This window comes from Thunnus maccoyii, chromosome 23 (genome assembly GCF_910596095.1).
Source record: "Thunnus maccoyii chromosome 23, fThuMac1.1, whole genome shotgun sequence".
NCBI lineage: Eukaryota > Metazoa > Chordata > Actinopteri > Scombriformes > Scombridae > Thunnus > Thunnus maccoyii.
Genome location: NC_056555.1, coordinates 11230795 through 11247909, shown reverse-complemented (window position 1 = coordinate 11247909; position 17115 = coordinate 11230795). Strand labels below are relative to the sequence as shown.

Here is a 17115-nt window from a genome sequence, read left to right as displayed (position 1 = left end):
AAGTGGAGTAGCTCTCTAAATATTGAGAGGTTAACTAAGGCATGTCATTTTCAGAACATAAAATTCTATGCAATTCTGCATTAACATTTATGCCCAAAAGCTATCTATTATTAAATATAATTTGAGAATGATGAGCTGAAAGTGACATTAATGGCAGTAACAAGATTGATATACTTGGACTCAAACTTAGACACTAGCGGGCAGACTCATGTACGTGCACACACATGGGCACAAGCCTATGTATACATACACACACACACACAGTAATATTGGATGGTGCTTCTTACCTGTATATTCAGTGTTACAGTCTAAAGCCAACACTTCATGCATTACAATTTCATAACCAGATTTAAAGGGAGGTACAAATTGACTACAAATAACTACTTTTAGGTGATTTAGGAAATTTGATTTATGGTAATAATTGTTTACATAATTCATAAGATGATTATCACATTACAGCGCATAAATTATAGTACTTTAATCATAATTCAAATCCACCGCACAGTCGTCTGAGGTTTATTTAATATGTATTATAATTAAAAATCAAAGTAAGCAGCAACGCTCATTTTGAAATGCTGCAAGACTAATCAGCGTCTGAATTCTATCATCAAATACAAATACATTGTTCCCGTCTTAACCAGAGCCGCAGAGGCACAAGTGAAATCAATAGGAGAAAAATCAATTAGAATGTGTTTGCATGTATGGATTGACACCTTGAATCATCAGTCCTATTGATCCTCTCCACTGTGATCTTCATAAAACCCATTTGTTCCATCTAAAGTTTGCTCATCCAGCCAATACGTTGTTCTTTCTCCTCCCCCTCTGGTTTGCATAAACAATAGTGGAAGGGTCATAAAGAATACATTATAAGATTTAGTGAAACATATACTCATTTCTTTCCAAACTAAATACTCTGTCGAGGAAAACAAAAAAAGACTGACAGAAAAAAAGTTCAAAAGGTTTGAAGATTAGAGTAGAAAAATGAGCAGATTTGTTGACAAAATCTGGTAACATTTCCACAAACTGAACCATGTAACATTCTGACAAATTGAATGATAATCCAGTCCTAAACCACCAACCACCCCACCCTAAAACAAAAGCCTCGATGAACATCCTTGTGACTGAACTGATTGCAGTTAATTATAAATTATGCAGTCATTGTGGGCCCACAAAAGAAGACATCCCCACTCTTCAGTCAGATGTAATTACCAAAGTCAGGCGCACTCCACTGTGTGTGATCCATCCCTGACAGCCAACGCTGACTGATGACCTTCCCGGGTAAAGACTCCCTCAGTTGGGTCGCTGAACACATGAGACACACCCCCCACCCTCCCCACCCCCCCCCTCCTAAACTTGCTCCCTTCAACTGGGTCTTAAACATCTCAATACCTGCTCAGACACCCACGTGATCCATGGCGTTCAGGTACAAAGGTATTGACAATTTGAACCATCAAGCCGCCATGGCCAGTCTTGCCTATCATTCACAATAAAGGGTTTATCACTCCTCGTTGCTATCTAGGGCAAAGAAATATGACTCCCCGTCAGCGGATGGCAGAAGGGGTTGGGCTTTGGAGTAAGGAAGAAGGGGAGGAGAAGGCTAATTTGATACAGCTCGCTTGGCTTGCCATAATTGCTCCGTCACTGTCAGTCCTTGAGAGGCCTTCTCGCCGTACAATTTGGACACAATTACCGGCCGTTTACCAGTGGCCGTTATGCCCGTCGCCCCATCCACCCCCACTAAAAAACCCGCCTGTTCCCCCGTTTGGCCGGTGGCTAGGATGTGCTATGCCTCATCAAACGCGGATGCGGCCCATTAATGAACACTGTTAGCATTTCTCTTAAACTTCTCCTGCCTCTAATAAACATGCAGTGTTCCATGAAGGAGCATTGCCATCCTCATGACATGATATTTATTGTCTGTGCTAGTGGGAGGGTGCGGGGATGGGAGCGCAGAGGTGAGGGAGGGGTGGTTTCGAAGTGAAGAGAGAGATATATCAGCGATGAGTAGGGGAAAGGAGGGAGCGGGGGTGAACAAAGACAGATGAAGAGGAAACGATACAGACTGGAACATCTCTTTCTGCAATCACACCGTTAGTGGCTACCGCTGCATATACATATGCATTCACCTCAGGGCTGTATCAAATTTTTGCGATTTGAATTTCCACAATAAACACATCACAGAAAGGCTGCGATGTCAGCACTTTGTCTGAGCTATAATGAAGTCCTTATGTGCAATGTTTAAAACTGATATAAAAGAAAAAAGAAAAATGTATGAAAAAGAGATTTGAATCAACACTTGATATTCAAGGCTAATGCAAACAATTGTGAGTTCACTGCATCCCTGCAACTGCTTCAAAGTAAAAACCCTCCAGCTGCAGGAGGGCAAAGGAAGAAACATTGCTTATAAAGTGGAAATAGTAGCAGGTAAGTGACATACATACTGTAGAATTCGAAAATAACCGAGAATAGAAACATGTTTCTTCTTAAAATTTAATTTTCAGCAAATACTGTAAGAGCAGACAATTACAAAATGGATATTGGATATGTAAAATATTAGTGTTAGAGTTAAAGTAGAAATTTGGATTTGATGACAATGGCAAACAAAATTACTAATTTTCAGGTTTCATACTTGATAAACGCGCTGCATATTTTGTCATGCATGCACTCACTCAAAGACGCACACAGGTTTAAGCTCACACAATAAAGTCACACTCACCGGGAATGTGATATCATTCCTCTGCACTTTGACACCTGTTTTGTCGCAACTGCCAAAGACAAACAGAGAAAGCAAAAAAAAAACTGAAAAAAACAGAGAGTGACAGGCTGAAAGAACGAGAGAAACAGCAGGCGGACACCTGTGGTGACCTAATGGCGCCTGTGTCCTCTAAAGAGACTCTCATTTACTCCTCTGGCCCCGGGGTGGCCCCGTGTGTTGAGGTGTGGGCCGTCGTTACTGAACGAGGGTTGGGGTTAGGGGGGGTCATCATCTATCATCGCGTGCCTGCCTCTGTTTCCTATTCTGAAGTAATTACACAGCCAACAGATTGGGAGGGGGTGGTCACAATGGCCATATACACACAGACATAAGCTCATAGGTACAGACACATAAATGCAAGCCGAAGCACACAATTCCTCATAAACATGTACAAACTATTAGAGAGAATACATGAAAACACTTAAGATATATGAAATACATGTACTGAAAAAAACAAAATACAAAAAAAATAATGTTTCATGTACAAGGAAAAACAAGATGATCAAGCATTCAGACAGTCAGTTGTGTTGTGTCTCCAGGGACAGTGGCCTCCACCATCACACACTCTCCTTGTCTCCTCACCTCTCAGACCTGTAGAAATTAATGAAGCCCAGTGCAACCGCAGTCAAAGGCACAAAATGGCTGCTCATTAATAGTCTGCTGTCACAGGGGCCGTTATGACACAGCTAGATATTAGAACAAGTTCAAATCAGGGGAGCGCTATTTCAAAAGTAACTGATTGTAAACAACTGATGGAGAAAAAATAGAGACTTTGCTGGAAATGGTCATTAGCTGAGCACATTCAGTGTTAAAAACATTATTGTCTTTGTAGTGTGTTTCTAACTCTATTTGCATAGCTTTAAAATCTGCATGAAAAACAGCACAATGCCTTTCTGCACAGCTGTCTAATGCAAAGGACTGTGAAAATGAACAAAAAAAAAAAACAACAAAAAAAAAAAAAACAAAGGGATGCAGACACAGACTCACAGTAAAACATGCACACACAAACTCATGGCACAAATAACCCTGGCAACAAAGTAAGACTTTTCATGTCTCTGCGGAGATAGGAGCTGGCATCGTACTAAGTGTTTTGGTTGCTCACCGAATAAACTCATTAATTTGCTTAATTATGAAACTCCCTATCAATTTCCTCTCCCTGGGAAATGTTCAGTGAAGCTATGCAACAACATAACACATTTAGAGGCTATGTTCTCCCTATCACATAATAAACAAACAGAAAATACACCAGGGCCTGATTAAAGGCCTTTACACTACAGAGAGAGTGAGAAAGAGAAGACAGTGTTTGTTTCTCTGCTCACAGATAAAATTGTTTCAGCTTGTTTTTGACAGCTACAGCTACAGACGTGCTGGCTATTATTGAGGGGGAGAGAAAGGCTGGTTGTAATAATTAAAGCACACCGCTAACCTGAATAAATTAATGCCTCCGCTGTGTGTGTGTGTGTGTGTGTGTGTGTGCGTGCAAACGTGTGTGTGTGTTTGTGTGTACACCGATGTGCAACAGCACGTTCAGACAGGCTTTGTTCGTCCTGATTAATTTTTGTTTCTTGTACTGTTTGTATGCATGTGCGTGCATGCACGTGCATCCGTGCAAGCATGTGCGTGTGAACATTTTGCGTGTGCGATAAAAGTGATGCATGCTGTATTGTGATGGGGGAGCTGTTTGCTTCCTTCCCATGGCTCACAATTCTAATCTGATGAATACAAATTAAAAGTTTTTAAGCCTTTTCCCTTTTATTTTTTATTTTCCATCCTAATTACTAAGGAATAAGGGTTAAGACAAGAGCAAAACTTCTTATTAGACAGACTGCAACTAATACTCCAGTTTCAGGTTGTTACAGCAAATACAGTGCTTACCTGGTCCTATATCCAACATCTTCTATGTGCTGTAACTCTGCAACACTAAATACTATCAGGAATTTTAAAACAATACATGGACACAGCCATATTTTCACACTAATATGTAGTTGCCAGATGGTTTCTTGTGCCTATTTAGAAAATCTGAATTTACACAGCACTACTGGCGGGAAATCTGATCACTTTTATTGATCATGCAGAATAGTTTTGCACGTAAATCTTAATGTGTACATGAATCCAAACACATGATAGCTGAAATGAAGAGTTTTACTACAGAAGGAGATACCAATATTTCACAAAATGGTCATGTACTGATGAAATAATTGCTAGCTTAACAGAAAAACTAGATCTTCAATATTAATACTTTAATATGTTTTCTAAAGCACTTCATTAACAAAACAGTAACTTTTTTACTGAAATGACACCCCTCACATGTTCAACCAAATCTTTCTCCCCTGTAAAGCCATTAGTCTGTGGTCCATTTACAACAAGCTCATCCCTTTAACCCTAAGTGATGGAGTAGCAGTGCATTTAGCCCTGATGTTGACAATGATAGTAGAACTGGCAGTGATAACAGGAAAGACTGTAAAACACATTCACACATATGCATGCACTAGTACGCACATAAAGGGTCTGCACGCTCACACATACATACCACTAACTGCAGATGTAGTTAGTGGTATGTATGAGATACCCACATTTACCTGCACATACACACACAGACACACACACTCAAAAAAAAAAAAAAAAAAAAGAAAAAGGGAGGGGTGGGAGGCTCTCGTCAGACAGGGTAAATCCCATTATTTGGCCCTCATCCCAGAGAGTGAATTGAGAGTCAAGTAGGATGCATGTGGTAACCACAATGAAATTACAGCTGCTGTGAGGCCGAGCGCTGCTAATGCACCCCCATTGTGTCCTCGAGTGCATCTAAATAAGCAGGGGTAAAAGGCAGCCTTTGCTAGGGCTGCCCGGGTTACAGGGTGTGTGTGTGTGTGTATCTAGAAGTAAATGGAGGTCTGCCTGTGAGGGCTGTATTTAGGCTTGATGATGGGTAACCTGTGGGGACCACCTGATGCGGCTTTGTTGCATGTGGGTTTGCCAGATTGAATTCAAGTGCGTGCGTTTCTATGTGCGGGTCCAGGATATTTTCCCTGTCCCACTTAAAAAGCCAATGATTCACTGTCACTGTCTACCTGTCACACGGTGCCTACAAATACTACGGTGTGACAGTGACATGCAGACAAATGGAGCAAAAGCCCTTTGTGATATTTTTACCAGTAATCACCTGTATTCCTTTGGTTTATGTGTCCTGTAGTAGTACAGGACTACAACCAGGCTGTAGATCACAGGCCTTTGCTCCAGGACAGAAAGAAAGTCTTCTGGATTTGCCACTCTCTCACAGCCCAGTAACCTTGAGGGGGGTGGGGGGGCGAAAAAACTGAAGGAAAAGGAGGAGGAAAAAAAAGGGGGGAAAACACTAAAACTGTCAGTTGAAGATGCAAAACAGAGATCCGGATCTATCCATTATGAATGAGATATATTTGAAAGGTGGAGGCCGAATATGAACACTGAGGAGGAGGAGGAGGACACTCACTTACCCCCCATACCCGGCAACGCTTAACCCTCTCACAACCCCGAAACCCCCCTCCCACACCCCACATCCCCATCCCTTTCCCCTCCGCACAAGCTCCGGTCCATCAACAAAAAGCCTTTGTACAGTCAACAGTGCTGTTTTTATTCATGTTACATTTATCCTCAGAGCTGTCCATCAGGCACGGCGGGGACGGCTGATCTAAAACAGAGCCTTACACTCATGACAGGAGGATAGAGCCGTAACTCTGGAATGCTAACCTCTACCGTTATTTGGCCCACAGAGAGAACGGGAGATATGGGAGATAGGGGGAGGGAAAAAAAAGAGAGATACACAGCCTAATGACAACTACAAACACAGACGTACCTTTGTTCCAGCTCTATAAAACAGCAGACTTCAGTGGGATTGCTTTAGCTTCCATGGGCCCAATCAAACTTGTGTTATTTAGACTTCAAACATGGCCTCCAAAGAGAGACAGGGAGCGAGCTAGGTGTGTGTCTCTTGCTAATAGCTGCTAGCATGATTCGGTTAAGCTGCTTATTTCCGACATAAATAATGCATCCAGGCAGATGCGCTTGACTTTAGTTGAATATGAATCGCTTGCGTGATTGACACCGAGGTTTGTTGAGCGCCGAGTTGATTCTACAGTCTCACCTTTGGAAATAGGCCTGTCTCATTTAATATCCCCTATGTTAACATAATTATGACAACCAGCACTGATTCATGCATGTGTCTGTGTAATATCCATGACAAAATTAGGCTACTATTTTTTGAGGGGGGTGGGGGAACAGGCAGGGTAGATTTTAGTAGAGTATCAAAGGCAACTAGATTGTCTGCCTGTTTAACAGCTAAGCCAAATCAAATCAGAAATAAGAGGACTATCTTCAGTTTAATTCTGGATACTTTCACAAGACACCCTACTTACCCACCCACCAACCCTGCCCCCTCTTAGCCCCCTTTTTTACAGTCATTGATTCCAATCAATCAACGCTAATTAAGCAGGCACCTATACACATATATGTCATATGCTAATAGGGTAATGATATGGGCATTTAGTTGGTGCTTTAATCTTATGCTACTTGCAGCTAACACATAATGACACTCTCTACCCAGCCATGGGAATATTTATAAGAGACCGCTGAGAGCATGTGAACGGACACACACACACACACACACACACACACACACATACATACACAGATTGGTACTTCACACTGCCTCACTGTATTAAACCTTATTTACAAGGCAACAGCTATAAACTATTACAGACACGGTGGTGGAGAAACCACATTAGGTTCAATGGGCCAACAGCATGTAATCCAAAACAATAAAATGTAAATTTGAGTCAATCTCTCGCACTAAAGAATAGCACACATGGCTCATCTGCAAACAGATGAACATCTCTGTGATACAAGATGTTTTCCCCCCATTCTGTCTCTTTTAAGACCTTGGCGCATCTAGGATGAAATGTTTCTCATTTCATTTTCTAATCCCCCCTCAGTGTTAAGGTGCTGTGGAAAAATATATTGCAGATTCCTTCCCTCGCTTAATCCACAGCCCTCCCCATCCCAGCAAAAATTAGCACAGTGAAATGGCTCACAGGCTAGTGTGAGTCACTGAAGAGGCAGTTAATAAATAAATATCCATGATCTGCCAATGGTGTTTATGTTTTTGAGCATTCTAATGCAAACCCCATCATATTTCATATGCTCAGATGTAAATTTCATGTGTTTAATCTATTTATTATGCATTTCCAATTCATCTTGCTAAAAAAACACAATGACAATCCACAGTCTCTTATACCCAACATGAATGTGCTGTATGATTCTTGTAGGCTTTTTCGCTTTTGTTGCATTTCATTTTCATTAGACAGTATGCAGTGCAGAGAGTCAAAAGTCACGAGTTAGCTTTAAACTCATGGCGTCACAAATACATGGTATGCTCATTCCCCTGCTGAGCCAGCAGGATGCCTCAGGCCGGTGTACTTTTTCCATGACAATACTGTAGAGAGGTGGAGAGGTTCAGGAGGGAAAGGAGCCTGAATCTGTTCCAGCAGGAAGCACTTCACTGACTATGCTGAGTTGTTATGACGGACCGGGGCCGTGTATGGAAGACAATTTGACATACAGGAGTTCAGATTTTCCTCAATTAAAAAACAGTTCAGCTCAAATATTCACTGTGATGACACGTTACAGTGTTGTAAATTATGAAGAAAGCTCTATTTTCTAATGATACCAAAAAGTTCAAAATGTGATTCACTATCATTTGGTAGACATTTCATCCAAATAGAAACCAGAGCCAGACAGATTTTAGATACAACAGCAAATTTTTCTTAGGATGAAAGATGCATGTGTCTTTTATATTATCTTCCTATTTGGTTTATGATGTTAATTGTGATGGGTTCTGAAAGATAATTAAGTTTACACTCACTGTCACAGTGGAAGTTAAGAGGCACTGCAGGGTCCACATTGTTAGTTCTTCTGCTTATTCTGAAAGACAGTCAAGGTTAAGGAAGAGCAAAGGTAAGATAATGATTTGACAAGCAGTAGCATAATTAAAACAGACATGCAGAAAAGTTTTCTAACTTCATAAACACTACAACTACTCGTAAGTTCTGTCCTTGCAAGCCCTTACTCGGGTCTTTGTTGCTGATAACAACCTGCCTTGGTGCAGCTCATCTCCTGCGCCACTGTGTTGTGTGATATGCAGAAAGAACCTAAGGTAAACTCAGTGGTGTTTGTAAGGGAGTTCTCCCTCCTACTCCCAAGTGATAATTATTTGATCTTGTTTAGTTCATTATTCATCTTGAGGGAGCTGGTTGTGACTTGTGGATAAATGCCATATGAAAGGCATTGTGCGCCGAGGATGCATCCTCACTTTTATCTTAGCTCCCAAAACAGATCAATTAGTAAAACTAAACAGTAAATTATTAATCACATTGCTTTGTGTCCCCGTTCCATCACCGGAAGAAAACAGTTCATTAGAGAAGGGGGGGCGGCAGCATGATTGAGAGGGCCTTTAAACCGAGCTGATGCTGTGTGAACATTTGAAGAAAAAAGAACGAAGAATTATCAAGCGTGTCCATCATTCCAGGTAACTTCTAAACCCCACCACCGCCACCACCCCCCCGTCCCTCCTAAAATGACGTGCACTCATAAAATGGGGTCAAGCAGTGGAGGAGTTCAATGTCACAGCCATCATATATGTTGCCCGTTGGGGTGTGTGTGATTAAAATAACACACAGGGATGTTTCATGTCATGGTGAGCAATCAGACCATATTTGCAAAAATATTCAGATCAGATGAATTTTAATGAGGTGTACACTCGAGGGGGATACCGCTGCCAGAGCGCTGGGGATAGAAGGTGGAAGCAAGCCCGTCCCCTTATTTGCCAGAAGACAGCAAGGTACATAAACTTTTTTTTTTTTTTTTTTAGCTCTCCCTCTACCCTTAGATGAAAAAAAAGAGACAGATCCAAATTCAGGGGTCCACTCAGTGTTCAGATTGCTCTGCTGTTCTGAGTTGGGCAATTTGAATAAATTATTCCAGATAAAAAAAAAAAATCGCTCAGTGGGGTTCATTTTGTGAGAAATTATATTTTCGCAGGAAAGGTTAATTTTGAAGGGAACTTGAATGACTGGGAACTGGGGGGGGGCGGCAGAGGGAGTGAAGGGAGGAAAGAGAGAGAGTGGAAGGGGGAGAGAGAAGGAGAGAGAGAAACAGAGGCAGAGAGAAAGAGAAATAGAAGGGGGAGGTGGGAGGGTGGGGGGGGGGGGGGGCATGCTGCACCAGGAGCATTGGGCGTCAAGGAGGAGAAGGGGTGAGAGAGGGATGGAGGGAGGGAGCAAGGGAGGGAGGCAGTTATTAAAAGCGATTGCATTGCCTCCCGGATGTCTCAGGAGAGCAGAATCAGTGGAGATGTTAAACCTTGCTTGACACCCCAGTTGGATAATTGTGGGTGTGGGAGCTAATCAGCGGAAGATGTCTCCTCAATTTAAATCTTGTCAGTTAGTGAAGATTAGGCCCTCCTGTCCCGGCCACCATTAGCTTTGTTGCATGTCAATGCGCCGGTGAGGATGTCCGCCTGGTCCAGCTGCAAGGGTAAAAAGGGGAGCGTGATGGAAACCAGCAGATTTATTCCAGCTAAAACCAGTATGGCATTTTCAAGAAAACCCATATGAGGGCAAAAGGGAATTTATGCAGCCTTTTTGAAAATGCATTTGTTACTAGTGACCTAACAGGGGGACCCTGTGGAATAAGAAATGTAGTGCAGGGATGTGCTCCAGATTTTTCTGCAAGAAAAACATCGGCATGGTAGTTAAATATGATGTCTTACACAAACTAGAGGCCAGGGAAGCAAATTAGTGCATATTTGCTAAAATACATAAAATTAAGGGGAATTATAATTTCAGTAATGCACAGACCAACCAAAGTCATTAAATGTATAACCACATTGTGATCCCTGTATATATGCTGTATGCTCGGTTAAAATGTTAAGTTATGGGATAAATTTGGGCTGAAGGAAATCATAGGATCCTGATGTTAAGGCTACTAAATGACTAAAAACCTGTGACAGTGTGATCTCATTAATAAAACTGTGGGGGTATAATTTTAACCCAGAGGAACGGGGGGTGGAGGTGGCTAATTCAAAAATGTACTGTAGTGAATTTTACAGCTTGAGTCTGGCTGGCTGCAGGCCAAGGCTTTTGCATTCCCCCCATGGTAAATATTTGTAACAGATTTTTCCTGCAGGACAATGGCTCCTTTCACTGAGCAGGTCCCGTAACCTCGGAGCGAACGCGAGGTCAGGGCAAATAAACAAGGCGGCCGTGCCAAGCTGAGCGGCTCCACTGATTCCTGGGCCGGGCCTGCTGCATACCAGGCCCTCTGCTCTCTCCTCTTCTCGCCACCAGTCTGAGTGCTGACAGATGTTTCAAGCCGGGCTAAAAAGGAAAAGGAAGACCGAGAGAGAGAAAACGAGGGAGTTTTCCTCTCTCTGGCTCACTTTTTCCCCATATTTCCACATCTTTTTCTTCTCATCTTACCTCAATACAAGTGTGTCCGGGATCCCCATGCAGCCTCCGACACCTTCAGACACCTACAATATACATCATGAAAAATAAATACAAAAATCATTATCAACTGCCTCTGTATAGCACCAGTATGATCCATTGTGGGCATGTGTGTAACCTGTGAACCCGATTATAATTAACAGCTGCACAGCCCTGCAGTCTGGGGTCAAGCACCCCTGAGAGTCTGTGTGTATGTGTGTGTGTGTGTGTGTGTGTGTGTGTGTGTGTGTGTTTTAATGTGCCAAGGCAATAGAAAGAAACGAGAAAATAGTGGGCTTATGTACAGGTATTTGTGTGGGTCTGTAAATGTGCATGAGCGGCACACACTTAGGGGTTTTCCTATACAAGTCAAAATTCTGATGTTTCAATAACACCAACTCCCAACCCCCAGACCACTTCTGTTTTGTCGAAGCAGCTCATATTAGCAAGCCTCAAAGAGCGAGCTACCGGTTACCGCAAGGTGTAGTGAGTTCAAGGCTCCAGCTCAGGCCTGAGGCAGCAGACGGTAAACAGTTGTTACCAGTGTTTTTTTTTTTTTGTTTTTTTTTTTTTGCGGAGCCCAGACAAAGCCTCTCTGTGTGAGAAACAACAGCTACAGCTGGGCTGAGCAGAGTGAGACATCGATCCATAAGCTCGTTCCTTTACACCCCTCCGAGCACTCGTCTGGCAGTCAGCAGGAGCAGCAGCGCATGCCAGAGCTGGGCACTGCACTGCAAAAAATATCCCTCTTAAGCAGTCATTTAATCTGGTAGTGAGTCTTAAAACCTCATATTTCTTAGTAGAAGAGTGTTTAAAAAATATCGGTCAGCAGGCAGTGACAGAGAGGTTTTAATTCAAATGCATGTTAAACTGCATTAGAAACAACTAGAATTATTAACTTAATGGCAGTATTCACTTGATAAAAGGAAAATATGATTTCAAGGCTCAACATAAAACACCTTGGACTGAAAATCTATGCAGTACATTTTGGTTGCTTTATATTTTTATATTTTATTTATCATGTAGTGCACTGTAGGGGTAATATGACGTTTTACAGTAAGAGAAAATGTGTTATATTTAAAAAAAATAGACAAATTGATAAAGAAAAAAATACCATTGGTCATCTCTTTCTAAACAGCGTTAGTTGACAAATACACATATATTTTAAAATTCATTTACACGTTAAGTATTCTCTTAAAATTGCATGGCCATGAAGGGCCCAGTTAAAAGTATCAAAGAGGGGATACAAGAGACTGGCGTTTAATCTAATCTACGTTCTAATAGTTGGGGAGACATTAATTATTGATAAGGCTGGCAATTGATTGGTTAATAAGATAATGTAATTGAGAAATGAAAATCATCAGAGTTGAGTGTGTGTGTCGGCTTCAATCTGAGCTACATTGGGGGGGGGTGTGGGGGGTCTTAGGGGATTGCCCCTACATAGGCTTCCATCATTACTGCCACACTATAAAAGCAGAGTGGTGATTAAAAGGACTTGATTGATTTGACTCTCATTGGGATAAGCTGTCCTCGTTCTGTCACTGGGCTCCGCCTGCACAAAAAGTGTGTGTGTACGAGTGTGTATATGAATGTATTTGGTGTGTGTTAATGCATAAAATCAAATCCAATAATTAAGTATATATGTCTTTAAATTTGAGCATATTTATATCTTGTAAATGTGTGTGTGACTTACCAAAAAAAAACTGAGCAAATGAGTTAATTCCTGTAGATGTTTTATTTATTTTAAGTTCAAATATATAAATATATGTTTGTGTATGTATAGGCATGTGTATTCAATATATAAATGTGTGTGTGTATGTGTGTGTGTCTGGACCTGCAGCTAGAGGAGGTACTGGGAAATCTGTGTGTGCGTGTGCATGTGTGTGTGTAAGTGTGTGTGACTGTGTATCCATGTCGTCAAGAGGTGGCCCCACTCCCCCAGTTTTCACTCGCCTTTTGTCTGCACTCTGTACTGTACTCTGCTGCTCAAACACACACACACACACACACACACACACACACACACACACACACACACACACACACATTCCTAGCTCCAACCCACCCTGAGAGACGGAGACAGACCCTGCCGCCTGACACAAAAGCTATTGATTTTACTATCTGCTGCAATGAATGATCTTCCTTAGCCAATTTCTGAATTTAGAAATGAGTTCAATACTAATAATGATAGTGGAAGGATTCTTTAAACTGTTAGAGTTGAAAAGGGGGGAAATTGAGAGGAGAAAAAGAGGGAGAGAAGAGGAAGGAAGTGAAGATTTGTGTGTGTTTGGCTTTGGAAAAAAGAGAGGATATGATTTCTCACCACGGATGAGATTAAATAAAGATGAAACCAATGGTTTTAACAGTCTAAATTACTACATTCTACCCTCAAACACAATTACTCTTATTTGGCTTTCCTCAATGGGCTGAGAATGGGATAAGTCAGTGGTGGGATTTGTCTTTTTTTTTTTTTTTTTTTTTTTTTAAAATACTTTTAACAACTCCCAACTTTTATATGAACAGTTTTCATCCACCTATTTTCACGCATCGCTCTTCTGCTTTTTATGACGCAATTTTCAATATACAGCATTCTTGCGAGCTTGCTCCTCAATCCATTCATATATTTCATGCGCCATAAAGATACAGCTAGTTCACTTTCTATTTTGCATCGCACAAATCTTTCATAAAATAAAAAAACAGGCACATAAATATTTAACATGGCCTGTGTTTAGATGGAGAAAACTATTTATGTCAAATTAAACAACAGACGTGCCGAGCTGCTCTACAGAAGAAACCCGACAGACTGTAACATTTCTTCCAATATTTTATTTCTGGGTGCACATTATTTTCCTGGTTATTCGGAAAACTGTCATAAAACAGCCATGTTAAAGCTTGCATGTGGTGATCATGCTGTTAAAAAAAAAAAAGAGATGTGTGTGTGCAAGTGCTGGTCAAATTATAAAAAACACAGTTTATTCATGTGAGTTTATATATGTGTTTGTGTGCATAGACTTGTGAATGTGTGCATATGTGAGCATCAAGGTCTTTCTAAATCTCCTCTCTCTCCTGCTCTTTTATTTGGGCAGGCAGGCAGCGGCTTGGTGGGGTGATGTGTGTTAATCAGAAGCCTCGTGCCCCGTTGAGGTGTTAATTCAACCCTCCTGTTACAGAGAGGTGTAGATTATTAGATAAGGGAGGTCTGAGCGAGGGTCAGCGCGATACGGACCTGACCGTGTTCGCCTGCTTGTCAGACACCTGCCTGGATTAAGCCACTGGCTTCCCTCTCCGTTGTGCGCAGGTGAGAGGTCAACCATTTACCCAGTTCATTGGGCTCTCATTCAGTTTTCAAGGTGGGGTGGATCTACATAAAGGCTCCTGCATGTGTATGCTTCGCAAGGTTCGTGTGCACGGGGGGGTCCAGCACGGTGAAATAGAGAAAGCGGACAGGCGATGCAGGATCTGCCGGAGAGGATTACAGTAAATATACTTTGAGACTCGGGAGGAGATGGAGAGTGGTTGCAATACTGAAAATGCAGTGGATGTTTTTGCTTTATATATTTAATTTTTTTTTGTATATCTGATTTCAGCTGTACAGCAGCATACACCTTAACATGAGGAAGTGTTTTCGTCTTTTCAGGAATTTTCTTGGAGTAAGGACAAGACAAGAAGATCCTCGGCAAACAGAAAAAAAAAATAATAAAAAGGGGGGGGCTGGGGGGGGGAGAAAAGGGATAAAATGGGCTGGGGGAAGGAGAAAAACGCATGAAACATGAAACTCTGCAAATTTGACTTATAACAAGCAAAATTACACCCTGCTGTCATTTAAATTATGGCTGCCCTCTATAAAGGTGTCTTTTAGGTGCATTAATTGAATTCGGCACTATTTCCCAATAATAATCTGTAAAGTTCAGCCGTCCATCCTTCATGAGATCCCTGCCGCGTACCAGAGGAGTATCTATTTCAGTGGCTTAATTTATTTTCATGATTCGCCGATAATGACGGCCATGCAGGCTGTACATCAGAATTAACCTTCATTTCACTGAGGTATATTACGATGACAGTCTCCGACACATTTCACCTACACAAAGGGCATTCTCTCCCTCTCCCTCTCTCTTACTCGCACTTTCTCCCCCTGCCTCCTCTGTTGCTGCCCCTGCTGTATAATCATCCTCAGCAGACCAAGATTGTTTGATAGCCGATTAATTTTCATAGGAAATCAAGTGGCCAGCTCTTTCACTCTATCGCTCTTTCTTTATTTCTCCCTCTTATGCCCCCCCTCCCTCCTTTCCTTCCAAACACATACACATGCTTCTCTTCAACAATGGCGAACAGCGCTTGTGCTTGGTGACTTTTTCTGTCAATTAGGTGTTTTATTTAATCTCATCTCACTTTTTTCTCTAATAAATTGCATTTCCTTCCTCCCCCCCCTCCCGTTTCTGATATCTCCAGCGTGGTTAATTTATTTTGGACGATGCCGATGTAACAAAAGTGCTGTAAATTAATCAGGGGACATCAAGCGAAAGGGGGTCCTTCGCTCGCTCTCTGTCTCTAATTTCTATGCAAACCATTAAGTGTCAGATATAGATTCCACCATTTGCTATGGTCTCAGTCAAAAGATTTCATTAGGGACCTGACGTCACATTTTGAAGGCAGCGCCGGATCATTCCTGTCCTATTTTCTCCCTCATGAGCTCTTTGTTCTTCGCCCCTCTGTAGGATCCTGCCACTAAAAAGGCCCCTATGCAAATGACAATAATAGATTTCGCTAAGCACCGCCGCAACGGCATGATAGCCTATTTAGAGAGAAACCAAAGAAACATTCAATTTGTGGCATTAACAGGGGCACATGCAAAGGTTGCCAAAAAAGTGATTAAGAAATTACAGAATTGGTCCTCTCTGCTTGAAGTTCTCTTTCTCTCTTTTTTTTTTTTTTCCTCCCCTCTCTCATTGACATGGCATCTGTAATGAGGAGGGCTGGTAATTAGAATATTCTGGAGAGGTGAGCCCTGCCGGAGCTGGCAGCCAGAAGAATGATCTCTCTCTCCCTCTGTCTTTTCTGTATTATTTCTTTCCTCTGTCAAAAGGGCCTGGACGTAGAACAGACAGAAAAACAGCTGTCTGATGGCCAGACTCTCTATGGATGTCTCTCACTTGTCTTTGTGTGTGTGTGCGTGTGTGTGTGCATGTGTGTGTGTCACAGAGACGAGCTGTTCAGAGCCCCTCTGCCAGCAAATAAATATAATCAATCTCCCATTTACATACAAATAGGCTTCTCCCCTTCATCCTAATAATCTGCCCAGCATCCTCAGAGAGGGAAAATAATATTCACTCCACATGGCAATTTCGCATTTATCATTAGATGGCTTTATTGATTGTTGTTTTTTTTCCCCTCAGATAAAATTTTTTTCCACTTCATTTTATTAGAGGATATTGAAGGCATGTAGGGCTGACATGGCACATACGCTTCATTATTTCCTGCCCAGGGACGATTATGGTTATTGACACTGTCACGTCTCTTCGCTCATCATCAGTTATCACTGCTTACCGCGCGGAGATCCAGGAAGCGGCGATACGGGGGGTGTGGGGCCACAGGCGTTCAGAACATTATCATGGGCGTTTAATGGGTGTAAACTGCAGGGGCGCTGCACGTGTGCGGCTGCATGTCGCTAATGTGGCTCATTCCACTTTGTGTCATGTCGATGATAGGGGGTGACCGGCGGGGCCCTGACTGAGTGTCAATCCCACTTTGGACAAACAACCCTTTTCTCAGTGCGATCACTGGCGCTAGGGGCATCCAACACATCTGTCATACATACAGAGAGAGAGGAAAGGAAAGGAGAAAGAG

The 17115-nt window shown here is 42.0% G+C and overlaps 1 protein-coding gene across 7 annotated transcripts in view; it reads right to left on the bottom strand.

Moving 5' to 3' along the window:
- The window catches only part of mdfic (MyoD family inhibitor domain containing), a 221007-nt gene that overhangs the window by 96424 nt on the left and 107468 nt on the right, over window positions 1-17115 (bottom strand). For 2 of the 7 annotated variants that reach the window (XR_006093793.1, XM_042402697.1), the window contains exons 6-7: window positions 11266-11318; window positions 8652-8710 (exon numbers count right to left, since the gene is read on the bottom strand). Coding sequence is in view for 6 of the 7 variants with exons in the window: in XM_042402697.1 (XP_042258631.1) it covers window positions 8652-8710; window positions 11266-11318 (112 nt within the window). In the remaining variant the exon portion in view is untranslated. Of the gene's footprint in view, window positions 1-8000; window positions 8298-8651; window positions 8711-10185; window positions 10314-11104; window positions 11164-11265; window positions 11319-16657; window positions 17074-17115 lie in introns of those variants that run through there. The other 5 variants (XM_042402696.1, XM_042402698.1, XM_042402699.1 and 2 more) reach the window with 5 other exon arrangements.